General features: G+C 37.9%; 1 protein-coding gene across 2 annotated transcripts in view; it reads left to right on the top strand.

Moving 5' to 3' along the window:
- The first annotated feature begins 1916 nt into the window (after positions 1-1916).
- KCNT1 (potassium sodium-activated channel subfamily T member 1) overlaps positions 1917-17095 on the top strand; it is a 205286-nt gene continuing 190107 nt past the window's right edge. For both annotated transcript variants that reach the window (XM_044661255.1, XM_044661256.1), the window contains exon 1: positions 1917-2011. In XM_044661255.1, coding sequence (XP_044517190.1) covers positions 1917-2011 — 95 coding nt within the window. The remainder of the gene's footprint in view (positions 2012-17095) is intronic.

Here is a 17095-nt window from a genome sequence, read left to right on the forward strand (position 1 = left end):
CTTTCAAGCAATGAGCCCAACATAGTTGTGTAATAAATATTTGTCGATTAAAAATTGAATTCTGTGTTTGTTTTGTCAATTGATCAGATCTAAGATTGTTAATATTCATTGGTTGGAGAATCAGAAAAAGAATAATATAGAAAGTCCCAACTCCATGCCTCTCTCACCCATTCCCATCCCATACCCAGCATAGTGCCTTGTGTTGAATTTTATACTTGTTCTCAGAGCTTTGTGGGACCTTAGGAAGTCCTGTGAGAATGGGGATAGTAGTGACAGAGAAGAGCCTGCAGAAGTAGAATCCTGGGAGAGGAAGGCAGAGATGAAAATTAGAATGAGGGACTGGAGTTCAGGAAAGCAATAAGTTTTGACTGATGGTTTCCATGTAGAACCCCTCCTCCCTAGCTAAAATTGACCAATCCCTACAATTATGTAGGACCAAACTTCTGGCAAGATGAGGCATTCCTCCATTACTATAACCTTCATAAATACACGTGGAATGGATTGTTATTGCTCCTGTCACTGGAGCAGAGTGCGATATATGGACAAGGTGAATGGTTGATGAGGAAGCCTTAGAATGTCATTTCATATTGGTTATTTTATAAATGAGGAAACTAAAGAGTAAGTGAAGTGGTTTTGCCTAGGGTCACATGTTAAGTGGCAGAGTTGAGATTTACACCCATGTCCTCTGATTCCAAATCTAGGCCTCTGTCTTCTAAACCAAAGGTCAGCAAACTCCAGCTCACTGCCTATTCTTATACAGCTCAAGAACTAAGAAAAGTTTTTCTATTTTCTAGTACAATATTAAAACCATTCTTAGATTACTATCTGACAGATCCTGGACCAGCTTTGACCTTCAAGTTACAGTTTGCTGAACCCTACTCTAAATCAAGCTGAATGAACCTAATTAAAATTACTTTGGAGATTAGAAAATCCTAGGAAAACTGAGATAAACTGAGTCCCAGGTAAAGGATTCAATATCCAGAAGAGATCTTGGGTAACTGGCCCAGACATAAAAGAGAGTGGACCAGCTCCAGAGCTAAAGTTGCCTGTGAAATTGCACTCCTGTACCCCAGAGGACCTTTGCTATAATTGTAAAAGAGCCTATACATAAGCATGTAGGTCTCCCTGCCTTTATAGCAGCAGTCTCCAGACAGTTCCAGTTCTCTTGATACCCAACATGGCTTAGAGGAGATTTTGCATACTCCTGTTACAGATTAAGCATGAATACATGCATTCTCTCAGTCTGTCTCTCTGTCTCTGTCTCTCTGTCTCTCTGTCTCTCTNTTCTGGAAGAAGGCGGCGAGAGAGAGAAACACGGCTGTGTCCACTCCCCAGCTGAACCCAGACGCTGCCAGGGAAGGGAGGGGAGGAGAGGCTCTCTGAAGAAGATGCCCTCCAGGAGTTGAGTTCCCTATGATCTTCCCTAAGGCTTGGGGTGGGGTGGGGGTGTGAGAGGAGGGGTGTGTATGTGATTGAAAACCACTCGTTCCTAGTCTTTTCTCAGCTTTCTTGGCTCCCCTGTTGGAGAAGGGGCGGGGAGTCCTGTGTTTTGGAGCGCCACAGCGGAACTGGGGGCCAGAGCCCAGCTCGCTGCAATGCGCGCGAGGTGGCAGGGGGGGGGGGCCAGGGAGGGATAGGTTGGGGGGAAGGAAAATGAAGGAGAAGAGGTGGGGGGAGGAGGAGGAGGGTAGACGGCTACCATCGCCTGAGCAGTACCCGAAGCTAGCCTCAGGAGGCAGGAGAAGGACAGCTGGGCTGGGCCAGGCCGGGTCGGGACTGGGAGCACTGGTAATAAAGTCTCAGTCCCGCTGAGTGGAGTGTTCGCTGTTTGTACGTGCAGGCTGCAGAGTGGTGGGGGCAGTGGTGAAGGCAGCGGCAGCCGAAGTGGGGTCCTCTTGGACATCTCCTCGCTCAAAATGAATGACATGGACTCCGAGGTGCTCCCTTTGCCACCCCGATACCGTTTCCGGGACCTGCTACTGGGAGACCAGTCATTCCAGAACGACGACAGGTAATGGGGTCGGGCCAAGGAGAAGGGCGCGTCAGGGTCAAGGAATTGGTGAAGAGAAAGGAGGAAGATGAATTGCATGATCCCTGGACTAGCTGAAAGGGCCCATGTGTTCTGTTTGGGGCAGGGCCCGTGACTGGGAATCGCCCTCAGATTCTACCTAGCCCACTTAAAGTAAGTCAATATCAGAGTCCAGCAGGACTGAGTGGTTTTGGCCCTGCATAGGCTGAGTGTTGTGTTCTGTCCGTGGTGCTGAAATCGCGTACCTTTCTCTCTACTGCTTCTCTCTCCCTCTACTTCATTCTAAAGTTCCCTAACCTGCGGGGATAGAGGCCAGGTGGCAAAACTCGGCCTGGATGTGCCTTTAAAGTTTGGGGGGCGCATTTTAATTTTAGCGAAGACAGAAGAGAAGGGGGAGTGTCTGACAAAGATGTGAATGTAAGTAGCAAGTAAAGGAGTCTTGCTTTTTGACTTAAGGAAGTGCCCTCCAACATTACTGCCACTTTTAAATTATTCTCCCTCCCTACCCTGCCATGTAATTAGTAAATGGAAACTCAATCACATATTAATTGATCTGTATGGCTTTTAGGTTTCTCATCTGCCTTGGGAAAATTAGAGCCTGGCCCTCCTCACCCAGAACTCTACTGCTTGTGGTTGCACAAATGGAACTTGAGTCCTGCAGGAAATGAGTAAAAAAAGCTAGCTTAGAAAAATAAATGGGGGCAGCTAGGTGGCTCTATGAATTGAGATCCAGGCCTACAGAAGGGATGTTCTGAGTTCAAATGAGGCCTCAGACACTTCCTACCTGTGTACCCTGAGCAAGTCATTGAACCCCTATTGCCTAGCCCTTACTGCTCTTCTGCCTTGGAACCAATACATGATATTGATTCTAAGACAGAAGGTTGGGGTTGGAAAAGAGAAAAAGAATTAAATGCAAATTAGATTGACAGGATGCCAGTTGATAAACTAGGAGAGGAATATTGTGTGTGTGTGTGTGTGTGTGTATGTGTGTGTGTGTTTAGGGGAGGGATTTTTAGATTTCTGTTTCTGGCAAAAATTATAGCTGTCATTGATAAACACTTAAGCACTCATGGGAAAAAAAGCCTTTTACCTCCTTGTGTGAATATGAGTGATCTCTTAAGTCACATTGTCAGGATGTAAAAGCAAGTATGGTGTTTCTCTAGCCTCAAAATGCTTTAGTTACATTGTGTTTTTGAAATAGTAGGTACCTGTCAGGCATTCTCAAATCTGTTTCACTTCACTAAGCTCAAAATTAAATAAACGTTTATGAGATAGATGTTTTTTTCTTTCCCAACAGGGACTATTCAATTTACTGGATTAATGCATTTCAAGATTTACTTTCCTAAGATTAAAAATTGATTTTTATGATCATAAATTGGACTCCTAGAATACCCTACCTATCACTAAAACAAGATGTTGTTTTCAGAATAAAGTCATGTTTTGGAAAGAATTAGGGGAAAAGCCACAGGAAACTTGTTCACAACTAAGTTAAAAACCAACAAAAGCATTGTAACTGGATATAGAATGTTCTATCAAATAACAGGTGAATGTTCAATTGTCTTTGGTAACCTTAACTGGACAATAGGTTGAATAAAAATAATTTTAATGCAATTAGAACCATAGAATTTAGAGCTGAAAGGCTCCCCTAGAGATTATCTCATCTAAATGGTTCATTCTGATCTGATTAGCATGCATGGGTAATAAGGAAAAGTCTTTAAGAGGTAATGCCCAGTTTCTGACCTTTGTTTAAGTGGGCAGAGGAACAGCAGCATTTCTGAGTAACTACCTTTCAAACCAAGCCAACAAACATCATTAAATGTTAGTTTTATTTTGTTGCCATCTTGGTTTTATTATTATCTTGTTTATATTATTTTCTTCTTATATTTGGTGTGAATCTAGTGGTCTTATATGTGCAATGTGAGGTGGTGTTTTTATCCTCCTTCCTAAAATTTAGTGGCTCATCTGTCTGAATAACTTGCTAAATTGTCTCAAATCCATTGAGCTTTCTGTTTGGGTGTGATTTGAAGAATTCTGGAATGCAATGCCACCACCATTTGGGTCTTCAGATATTAGAAGGAAGAAAGATAGCACCTACCTCTCCTGAGCATTGTCTAGGACTTCGGCTATTTAACAAATGTGTATTGTAGCATTTGATATAATTGTATCCCTTAGATTTTGACTGGTGAAAGGAACTTGCATGTGGGCCATGCCTTCTGACCTAGAGGATGCTGAATTAAATAAAATATTCTTCTCTCTCTTTGTGGTGTTAGGGTTGGAAGGGGAGAGGAGGGTGGCAATGGAAAAAGGCAAGATAAAAATAGGATAAAGCAGGGAAAGATTGACCTTAGGATGTAGGCTGCATGTGTCACATTAGGCATTTACTGGATAGATCTGGAGAGTTTGGACATGTTACATGACCTATGGTATATGTGGATGTATAATAAGGAATAGTATTAGATTAAAATATTTGGGAATGGTTGCAGTTGCTGACAACTCTCTTAGGTTGTGCCCATGGCTGTTCCAAATTTAGAGCTCGCTGACTAGATTATGTGTGACATCCTTTTATGTGAATATATAAACAAACTTCTTCTCTAAGCAATAAAATCAATTAATCGAGTTGTATATAATAGGAATGTATTCCCTCATCAGAACTTTGTTTTAAAAGACCTACTTTTTTGCCTTTTTAAAGGAATAACAGAACTAGATCCTTTATTTTAGCCTGATAAAAGGAAGTATACTTAAATAGTTGACTGACAATTTTGATGAGTCCTTCTTCCTCACCTCCACTTTGCCTTCTCCCTCCCTACCATAGTGAGGAGCATGGAAACAAAGGTCATTTGAAAGCCTATGAGTTCTGTTAACTTTGGGGGCTTCCAAAGTCATACTGGGAATTGTTGCTGGCTTGTGGTTCTGTAATTAGCATCTTGCTTTCCTCCTTTATATCTGACTGTCTACCAGCATGGAGACATTCAGAGTCCTTCAAATATAATAAGGCCTTGCAATAAGAAATGTTTATTAGTTTCATTTATATTGTATCACTGAAGAAGTAATAAAAAGGACAGACAACTCCAGAGATAACAATGGAAAACTGGAATCCTTTTCCAAAGTTAACTTATGACTACTTAAGTTTCTTAGTTGCACTGGACAGTGACTCATTCTCTAAATGCAAATCTGCTTGGAATGATAATAACCCTGTGCAGACTCAGGATTGTGACAGAATGAGGTGATAAATCAGGAAAGTGATTTCAGCTTCCAGGCCCACTCTTAGAAAGGTTCACTGGTAGGTGTGTGAGAGACTTGTGCCAATTCACTAATTTTATTGCAAGACTTCCCTCTATCACTTTGCACACAGCTCATATGGTAGAATCTTCAACATGTAGGGGTGGTATCGTGCTTAAAGAAGGGGAGTGGTTCAGAAACCTTCCTAGGAAATTGATGGGTTAAGTTTGGCTCAGATTTGGCTGAAGCAAATTTGGAATTTCTAAAGCCCAAGTCAAGAAAAAAAAAAGATCTTTCTACCCCCAGTTATAATTATTTTATAAATTAAATCAGCATGCCTCACACACATAGTCCAAAAAAACACTGTTATATCTGAGGTCTTTTACTAGTTCACTCACTGCCAACAGCCAGTGTGTGAAGAAAAGGAATTGGCAACACTAATTGAATAGCTTTCTCTCTCCCCAAACCTAATTACCCAGAGACAAGGCAATCCACAGAGGCATTTAATAAGATTGGCCTCTACCTCGTTCAGGTTGAAAATCCTCTCTAGAGATCTTTAATACTCCTGTTTCTCCCCAGATGCTCTTCCTGCCCATCACAAGAAGGGAGAAAATAGGACAGGCTTTAAGCAGAGGTAGAGAAAGAGACAAGGAATCTAGATATTTGAACAAGAACAAGCTCCTTACCTCTGGACCTGACTATCCTCTGTTCTAAATCTCAATATGCTAAACACCAGACAGGAAAAGGGAATGATGGGGCACAAAGCATTGAATTGAATTGAAATCAAGGCAGCTGTAAAAATGACTTTATGTAGTCTTGTGTAAGATGTGTTTATCAAATGATACTCCTCTTCCATGCTCTTCCTTCCTACCTGCTCAAACCCAGAAATATGGCTGCCCTTGCCTTTATGGCTACCCTGATTCTAAATCCTCTCTGCCATCAACAAATAACTTCAGATAATAATCCAGTTTATGTAGAACTTTAATATTTACCCAAAAAGGAAAAACCAACATCTTCCCTCAAAACAATCTTGTGAGATAGATCGTTATTATTATCATCTCTATTTTATAGATAATAACACTGAGACTAAGATAGTCAACATAGCTTGCTGAGAGTTGCCCAGGGGACACCAAACAAGATCAATGTTCTTTCTAGTACAACACACTGAATCTCACACCCATTGATAGTTTTAGATCTTCACCAGACATATGAGGCTTGAGAGAGAGAGAGAGAGAGAGAGAGAGAGAGAGAGAGAGAGAGAGAGAGAGAGAAATTGCTGAAGCAAACATTAATTGCCCAAATTACCCTTTGTCTTCCCTCCTCTGAAATCTTATTTCAGGAAATGACTTTTTTAGGTCTGTTCTTGGGTTACACACCAGGTCACAAATGCCCTTTCACTACCTTTTTTCATTTAAGCCTTTCCTTTCCTTCCGCCTATTGCGACAACATGGTTTTTTCCCCTCTTAGTCTATTCCTCTCTATACTTCTTCTATCGCCATCCTCAAGCTCATGTGACAGGTGGTGGTAGTACCACTATTAAAGATTTCATGTCCAGTTTTAGTGTGTTTCTGGGGGACCAAAAGCTATTATTTTCTAGGGGGAATAAAAATATATGCTACAGTGAGTCACCACAGACTTCACTCAGGGCACAGAATTAACAATTGTTACTACAACATCAGTACTGGTAATGTTATGTGCTTTTTAATACGCCCACATGGGTAAATGGTGATAAAATTGCCCAGAAAAGCCCAGAGTTACATTCAGAGAACTTGGATCAGTTTAGGATGGATTAATGAAAGGGAATGTGAGGCAAATCTTTTAAAATCATAACTGGTTATTTTGTTGTTCTTGTTTTAACAAAAATGAAAGGAGGTAAGATTAATTACCTGCTTTTGACTTGGAGAGAATAAATCATGGAGAAGTTGCTGGCCAGGAAGATATTCAGCAAAAGCCACCTTCAGAAGTTTTAATCATTATGAATTTTGCAAAGTTGGTAGTGTGCTCTGGAATGCTATTTATTCCATAAGAAATACTCCCTAAAATCAATCACCTAGACTCTGCCACCAGGGATTCTTCCTTTCACAGAGTCACTAAGAGATGGTTTAGGGAGTTCACCATCACTCTCCCTATAGAAACTTTTGAGTCTGTTACTTTTTACAGAGAATTTTCATGAAATATCTAAAATAGTTGAAAGAAATTTAAGCATACCTGTTATTTCACTTATTTAGTAAAATAATCCTTTATGTTCAATAAGCATTTTCTAAATATATTTCACATATATTGTAGAAAAATTGCTGATCTGCATTGGCAAAGAGGATTTCTTTACTGGGTCCCAATCTTCTCTTTTATCTTCCCAAAATGCTCTTTATAACATTGTGCCACATAATGTTGGTACAAAGACAAAAAAATATGGAATCCTACCCCCAGCCACAGAAGGAGCTCTACTCATGGCTACAAACTGAATTTGCCTTCAAGCACAACTAATGTCCAATGTAATCAGCTATCTCACAAAAGTATACTTTTAGTCACAAGAGGACTTGGGTGATAAAACTTAGTTGACTCAGTAAAGCCCATCCCCACTGGTAGAGAAATAGCTTAGGCAACATGTACTGCTAATAATGAGTCAGAAACTTTTGAGTAATATGGTAGATTAGTCAATTTTTCCAAGTCTCCAAATTCCCTCCCTCCAAAAAATGGGGGATATGTCAGGTGTAGATCAATTTCAGCAAAATCCACACAAAAAGACTACCCAAATTGGTAAAATCCTTTATAATTTCTTGTCTAATATTTAGAGCATTCATTCAGAACTTTTCCCTCGCCAGCCCTTGTGGACCTGAAGTAGGAGTACAAGCTAACCTAGAGTTTTTATTCGGGGTTGATCCCAGGACAAAGACCCTCTCAGCACTGCAAGTGACTACAGGAACATCTCCATATTCCAATACCACAAATGTTGCAGATACCAATTACAAAGGAAAGGAAGAAAATAAAAGATAACTGGACAGAATGCTAGGATTCATGGTTATGATGAACCATAAAGAAGGAAGACTAAAAAGTGTTTAGGTCAGACCCATCACCCCAAAGGTTTCAGGACAGAGACCAGGGCAGAAAACACTATGTCATCACAAGAAGGCTGAGGTAGTTTTGCAGCCCAGCCTTTGAAGTTTACTAGTGAAAAAGAGAGGAACCAGATAGTCATGGCAAAATGCAAAATATAAAAGGTGGGAGAGCACTGACACATCAATGATATCAAAAGAAAAGATCTTAATAAAAGTCTAATGGACAAAGCAGATAAATCAACATAGGGTCTGAAAAATCAATAAAAAGAATGACTAAAACATCAAAGAATATATCTATTAAAATATTATAATATAAAGGAAAGTGAAGTAATGCCTGGTGGAAAGCAAAATCTTATGGATCCCCCAGAGAGCATAGATCAACTCCAAACTCCACAATAGTTTCAAAGAGAAATTAAATAAATAAAACAAAAAATTAGAAATTAAATATAGGTCAGAAATTGGAGTTCTCAATTTAAACTTTTAAAACCACAATTAGCAGATTATGGGGGGAATGAAGCCATGATGAAGAAGTGTCCTAAAATGTTATATGAGATTAATGTATTTGAGACATAAAAATACTGAAGTTGAGTCTAACAGAGAGTCAGAAACATCCTCTTCAATGGGAAGAAATCTTTTCTGACATTTTCTAACCTTTTTAATCTGTTGAAAATAGATAAAAGATTGGCTTACCAATACCAAGTACTTTTGCCCTCAGGAATTGAAGTGAAGCAAAATATTTTTTCAAACAACAGCTAGTGGAGAAGAAGTCAGTAGGGGGTCCCCCAGATGCTGCCAGAAATATCAGAAAGAAAAGTAACAACCTAGAAACTTTGGGAATGGGGACCGCCTACCCAGATTGAGCAGAGATGGGTTGTTTACATCAAATGAATCACCTTTTGGCCTATCCTCCACTTGTACTCCTGCTGAGTCCTCCTCTGACATCTCCAAGAAAGAACTCTCCCTAGGGAATCCTGGCAAAAGTATATGTTTGACTTATTATCAGGTAGTTGGGTGTGGTGGGTAGATCATCATGAAGGAACAAATGGGCATATCATAGCCTAGGGGGTTACAAATCTTAGCTGCAATTAAGGAACTCTAGAGCAAGGATTATGGAGTCACTGCAAAATATATAGCATCAACTTGTTTGCAAATAGATATTCCTATTATTGTAATATATGAGAAAGAGAACCAGCCTGGGAATCAGGAAACCTTGATTCTAATTTGACCTATTTTTCTGGATTACCTTGAGCATGTCATATTCCATCTCTGAGCTTTAGTTTTCCCATCTGTAAAATAAAGGTACAAATTGGAAAGGTATCTCAGCCTTCCAAGAATGCTTTGCCATTCTTCCCAACCCTTTCCTACTATGTAACTGTTGCTTTCTTTATGAGTGTGTAATCAAATGTAGCAATGTGAATATATTAGTATCAAAAGCAAGACAAATATGCAATTTGAATGAAAACACTGGACTAAATGAGACTACTCCCAGTAGAAGCTTTCTGTAAATTTGTATATACTCTGGAAATTGAAACCCAATATCATTCATTCATGAACACCAATAACTTCAGTGGAGATAGAATTTCTTGCTGAAAACAAAGGATTAGTCTTATGAATAGAAATGCAAATGTTATAGTAACACATAAATTTAGTAACTGTTCTGCACATATTAACTGATGATAGGTCCTCACCTATGATGCACAAAATTCAGGGTTTGGCCAATTTTTTTAAAACCCTTACCTTCCGTCTTGGAGTCAATACTGTGTAATGGCTCCAAGGCAGAAGAGCGGTAAGGGCTAGGCAATGGGGGTCAAGTGACTTGCCCAGGGTCACACAGCTAGGAAGTGTCTGAGGCCAGATTTGAACCTAGGACCTCCTGTCTCTAGACCTGGCTCTCAATCCACTGAGCTACCCAGCTGCCCTCTGGCCAATTTTTTTAAGGGAATGGGTAGTTGATTTTCCTGAAATGAATATTGCATTCATTCCTGAAGAGCAACTTCTAAAAGAAGATCAAGTTCTTAAGCTTTTTATTGATTTGCTTTTTGAGCACAGAAACAGAACAAATTTCTTTACCAGGTGTCAATATAAAAACCACCCAGAGGCCAGACTGAGCCAATAGAAAAAAGATGTATCATTTTGGAGTCTTATCATTTAAAGGTCAGAAAGGAGAATGGAAGAACGATGGAGTCACCTAGATCACATAAGGGAAATTGTCTCTCCTATCTTGGATCCAGACAATGTTATTGCCCTGCTGTCATATATAAGTCATTCTGGATGCTCCTGACCCAGAATCAGTAGGATTCAAGCTTAAATTGTGTCTCCAGTAGTTGAGAGCTGGACTTCACTTTCATTGGATACCTACCCCATCCCCCTTGTGACCAACAGCATTTGTGAGTTGTCTGGATAAAGTAAGGAGAGCCTACATACAGAGCTCTGCCTGTGTTCAGGATCAGAGCTTCATCAGTGGCTGGGGTTAGTGTAAGTCTAGAAAACAATCATTACTTTTTTCTCTATGTATATCTTATTATATAGATGAATTATTATGACCTATATAAATGGTTCTATCTAAACTTCCCTGGGGTGAGAATAGAATTCGATGCTATTCAATTAAATAAAAATTTATTAAATATCTTCTATATTCCGGATACTAAGGATACAGAGACAAAAATATCAAAGCAGCTCTTTTCCCCAAAAAGCTTATATTTCATTAAGAATAATAAAAATGTATGTAGATAAATACAAAATCTATATTGGGTATATGCAAAGTAACTAGGGCAGTACTAAACACTAGAGGTGGCTCCCGAGCTGTCCTAAATGGAACAGATAGGAATTCTAAGAAGCAGAGGGAGAACATTTAAAGTATAAGCACCAGATTGCAAAGACACAAAGATGAAAGGCAGAATATTCTGTTCAGGAAACAGCAAGTGGGGAGTATTCCAAAAATACACCTATAGATTAACTTGTTCTGAATATGGTATAAGAGGAGAGATGTGAAATAAACCAGTTAATGAAAGGCTTTGATTGCCAAACAAGGGAGTTGGCATAATATCCTGGAAGCAAGAGGGATAAACTGAAGTTTCTTGAGCAGAAGAGGGAAATGGCCAGACCTACACCTTAGGAATATCAGTTTGGCAGCTATATAGCAGACTGGAGATGACAGAGAATGGAATGAGGGAGACCAATGAAGAGGTTATTGTACTAGTCAGACTAGATGAAAAGCGATGAGGGCCTGAACTAGATAATGGCTATTCGATAGAAAGAGAGAGATGTAAGAGATATTATGAAGGAAGAATCAACAAGAGTTGACACTGATTTGATGGGGGTGTGGGAAGGGAAGAAAAGGGGCAAGTTGCAAACCAAAGTGGTCAGAAAGATAGTGGTGCCCTTGGAACAACTAGAAATTGAGCTCAGGATACAATTCCAGCTTCAAATTTAAAGTATAACTCAAATATTTAAATGGAGAAGTGCATGGTAGTAGTGAATAGACTGTAACACATAAAAAAGGAACTACAAAGAAGCAAAGTAATGAATGCCATCAAAGAAATGCTGAATGGAAAAAGGAAATAGCTTTGTCATATGAAGCTCAAGAGAGAAAGAACTGAAAGTCACTATTATCCCCAGGATGGCTAGAGAAAGAAAGGAGACTTTTAGAACTTTGGGTTGACACACTGTGCCAGTCTTATGAAAGGGCATGGATAAGAATCTCAGGTCAGGCATAGACATGCTGTGGTCACCACTGCTGAAGGAAATATCAGTGAGCTCATGGGTCCATTTGAATATTTGAGTTACACCTTAAATTAGAAGCTGGGACTGTATCCTGAGCTCAGTTCCTGGTTGTTTCATGGGCACCACTATCCTTCTGATTATTTTTAATTCCTTAGAGGCTGTAATTTTCTATATATAGTCATCATAAAAACACTAGAATATTAGCATTTTTAAATGAGTCTTTGATTTGGGGAAAAGTTGGGGGTCACCAGAAGAGCTTCTTAATTTCACAAAAGCAATCCAGCCCACTCTCCTCTTCTTGTTTAATTCTTGGCCCAACTAACAACACTTTTTCAGTGTCTGTCCAAGATATGTAAGATGAATAAACCCTATATATTGTTCATCTAATTGCATTCATTTGTTTTGACTGCATGGATGATGAGACTACATTCTTCTTCTGATTAGTAATGGCTCTCATTCAAGAGATTGCAGTATTCTGGAGCTTGATGAAACCAGTCCAATAGCCTCTAAAAAAAAGAAACATCTGGAGAACCTTTCCATCTGATGGGAATCGTTATCTTGGACTCTGCACTGGAGCTTTTCCATGACAGTGGCAAACACTTTTAGAGACCATGTGTCTCCTCATTTTATTCCAAGCCTGCAGTTAATGATCAGAGATTCAAAAAACAAGGCTATCTCTAGTATTTTATCTTTCAGGGAGTGTTGCAAAATTTTGATCAACATGGATATCTTGATAGAAACAAACCTCTAAGGTGACTTCTTACACTACCAAATCAGAAACTTTTAAATAATAAACAGTAAAAACAAAATAATCTTATGCTTTCTGCATGTTTCCATAAATTTGTGGTGATATAATCTATTGTGAAATATCATTTGTGAAAGCTTATCTTTTCCTCATTAAGACTTTTATCATAGATGCCCTTGAAGCATGTTTATATTTTCATTTTTTAATGCATATAGTTAAAAAAGTTGAGTTGATGATTTTTTTCTCTACATTGCTTTTTTTAAGTATTAATAAGGCCTGAGTTGTTTTTTTCTTTCACACCTTCCTTTATATATCTTATGAATGCCTTCACAATTGTTTCACCTCCAGAATGGTTCTCTTCTATATACATTTGATCTTATCCAATAGCTTTCCCCTCTTTTTGTTCTCTTTACTATCATTTCTTCCTCTTCTACAAGCAAGTCCAAAACTAGGATGTTAGAGTGCAAGCATGGTTGACTTCACTTTCCAGGAGTTTGTTAACAAAAACTTTTCAGATATTTCCTAGCTTTCTTTTATTTATTGCCCCCGTCCAGTATCATTCTTAAATGCCCTCAGGATAACTGTTTATTTGTGTCTCTTTATCAAGCTTTCTTTGAACTGGTTTTACTATCCTCTACTTTTCATTGTTTTATGGGATATTATTCATATTCTCATTCCATGCCTCTATAAGATTTTGCAGTTTTATATTCTAAACAAACACATTATTTATGTATTCTTATTTGCATGTTAAATATAAATATTGGCCAATATCCCACCATTTGATAAGCAAATCAAATGTTTGCTAACTAAGTAAGGTGCTTTTTAGGTTCTTTGGTGACTTCATTATAGCAATTAATCTATATCAAACTTCTGTAAGAAATTAGCATCAGTTTCTATGTCCTTTCTACTATCCAAATCCCATGTTTCTGGTTATCAGTAATCATTTAATTTGATCTTATTGGAGATTTTTTAAAAATCCTTACTTTCTGTCTTAGAACCAATAATGTAGATTGGTTCTAAGGCAGAAAAATGGCAAGGACTAGGCAATGGGTGTTAAATGGCTTGCCCAGAGTCACACAGTTAGGAATTGTCTCTGAGACCTGATCTGCATCCAGGACCTCCCATCTCCACACCTGGCTCTCAATCAACTAAGCCACCTAACTGCTCCCTTATTGGAGATTTTTTAATGGTGTCCTCTGTATTTTTTATTTTCATTCTTCTGTCTTTGAATAATTTTGATCTTTGTTCTAATAATTAATGGTTGGATTAGACACAGGATTTAAGAATTAGGATCCCTCCAGTAATATGCTTACTCACTAGATCATTGAACAAGGATTACACACATGGAATTGCAATACATAAAATTGTGAAATGTTTATGACTCTCTGCCTTCTTCCCTTTTGTACCACACTTTCTAAATCACAGCAAAAATCAGTAGGTCTTAGAGTCTTCTTGTGTGTCTCTTTTGTGGGTTTGCCATAACCAAATAATTTAAAACCAAGTAACCAGCCCACTGTTGGTAAGCTTCTTTGTACATAGCTAGACTAGTCTTCATAAAACCAAGTTAGTCTATTTCCAGGATTGTACTGAAAGTCATTCTAGCACAGTAGAACCTACCAGTGCTTGGTCTCTTCTTATATAGCCTTAGAGAACCTAGAAGCACCTCCATGCCACAATGGAGCCTAGGAGGACTTTGTTTCACAAAGATGCTATTAAATATCAAAGTGATAATTTCATACTTTTTAAGCTGTTTCTAGGAATAGTATAGACTACTTCATTTACACTGGGCTGAAGTATATTGATTGGAATAAGCCTTTAGATAGATGAAAGATGGTCTCAATACCATAGTCAAACCTGTGAAATAATGTTACTTGGATATTGCCAAACATTTGTTCTAAATTCATTTAGATGAAAAAAGTTATTATCTCTTTCCTATGAAAGACATTTTCTAGTCAGTGGAGATATAGAGATAAAAAGAGGACATAACATGTATGCTTAGGATAGCTAGGTGGCCCAGTAAATAGAGTACCAGACGTGGAGTTAGAAAGACTTCTCTTCTTGAGTTCAAATCTGGCCTCAGACACTTCCTAGCTGTGTCACTTAACCCAGTTTGCCTGAGTTTCCTCATCTGTATAAGGAGTTGAAGAAGAAAATGACAAACCACTCCAGTATCTTTGCTGGGAAAACCCCAATGAGGTCATGAAGAATAAGTTGGTTGAAATAGAATACTACTTCGCCATAAAAAATGATGGCCAAGATAATTTTTAAACTTGGAACTATGTGAAATAATGAAGAGTGAAATGAGCAGAACCAAAAGAACATTATACACAGCTACCAAATTACCACTTGAAAAATAACTTGAGAATGTCCACCTCCAGAGAAAGAACTGAAAAATAGAAACACAAAAGACATAAATTACATATACATATTTTTGTTGAGTGATATCTTCTATGGTGAGCAGAAGAGAGATGAAAATAAAAATAAAAATAAGCTATTCTAATTTAAAAATCAATAAAACAAAAGTGCACAGAAGATACAGAAGTAAATTCAGAAAGAAACACCAGTAGGTACAACAGCTTTGAAATAAACATGCTAATTTGTTATGTGTATTTTAAAAACAAGCTACACATAACAGAAATTCATGGTTTCCCATAAATTTCTATTTTCTCAGTCCTACTTTGTATATGGAAATACTCACTTTGGGGCATTAAATTGAGAATAAATAATTTAAAAATATTTTAAGAGTCAGTTGGACAAGACTGAAATGATTCAACAACAATGTATTTGTGAGGAGTTTGTCACACTACATCTTTCCTCCCTTGATGCCAAATTCCTAGAAAGAGTGGTTAATATCCATTGCCTCTACTTCCTCATCAGGGTTGCATTCTCAGTTAACCCTTGGCAATCTGTCTTCCAATCTCATAACTCAACTGAAACTGCTCTCTTGCAGGTTACCAGGATTGATTAACTGTTCAAAGCCATGGCCTCTTCTTGTTCTTCATCCTTCTTCCACCTCCTACACACACATCCCCTAAACCTCTGTCCTGAGCTCTTTTCATTCTCTCTATACTTTCTTCCTTATTGATTTCATATGGGCTTATGGGATCAATTATTATCTCAATGCAGAAAACTTCCAAATGTATATGTCTATCTTTAATATGTCTTCTATTGTCTTTCCCCATATCACCAACTGTTTGCTTGATTTTTTCACCTAGATCATAAGAAACTGGACTTAAAATGTGAAGCCAGTATGGAACACTGGAAAAAGCTATGGCCTCCAAAATCAGGGAACCTGACCTCTGATATTTACTGCCTTTATGACCTTAGACAAGTCATTTCTTATATCTCTCTTTTTCCACTTACACAGCCAACACTTTATTTCAGGCCCTTAATACCTCTCTCCTGAACTATTACAATGACTTCTCATTGGTTTCCTCTGCTTCAAGTCTCTTTCTTTTCCCTTTGATCTTCCACAAAGTTGACAAAATGATAATCATAAATCATAAATCTGATAGCATATTCCTCCGCTCCAGTGGTTCCGTGTTGTTTCTAGGATCAAATATGTTTGGAATTTAAAAGGCTTCTACAATCTGACTTCAGTCTACCTTTCCAGAATTACATATTATTGTTCTCACACTATATATCCTACCAAATGGCTCACTTGTTCCTCACACATGACATGCAATCTCTTATCCCAAAGCCTTTTGAACATTTTGTCCTCATAAGTAAAATTTTCTCCCTTTTCACCTCTACTTCATAGACTCCCTAGCTTCCTTTAAAATTTATTCACAAGAACCTTTCTGAACTGCCTAGCTACCAGGGCCTCTCCTGCCCCCACCAAAATTGCTCTGTCTTTATTTTGCTGATAACATCTACAATTTGTTTCCCTTGCCAGGATATAAACTCTTTGAAGACAAGGACTATTTAATTTTTTTTATCTAGTACAATGCTTAGTATTTTGTAGATAGGTAATAAATGTTTATTGATTTCCTGATAAATCTCAAACCTAGAATGTCCAAAATTGAAAACATCATGGATATCCAGCACCATAGAAGGAGTTGACAAGAGTCTAAATGTAGATGGAAACATACCATTCTTCACTTTATTTCTTCCATTAATTTTTCTCTAGTGCAAGCAATATATCTTGTTTCACATGATGAACAGGGAAATACATATTATATGATAATATATTATGTATTATATTATATTATGTATTATAGTATTTTATGTTACATTACATTGTATTATAGTGTATTATGTTATATTATATTATATTATATTATATTATATTATATTATATTATATTATATTATATTATATTAT

The sequence above is a fragment of the Gracilinanus agilis genome, chromosome 2, assembly GCF_016433145.1.
Source record: "Gracilinanus agilis isolate LMUSP501 chromosome 2, AgileGrace, whole genome shotgun sequence".
Lineage (NCBI taxonomy): Eukaryota > Metazoa > Chordata > Mammalia > Didelphimorphia > Didelphidae > Gracilinanus > Gracilinanus agilis.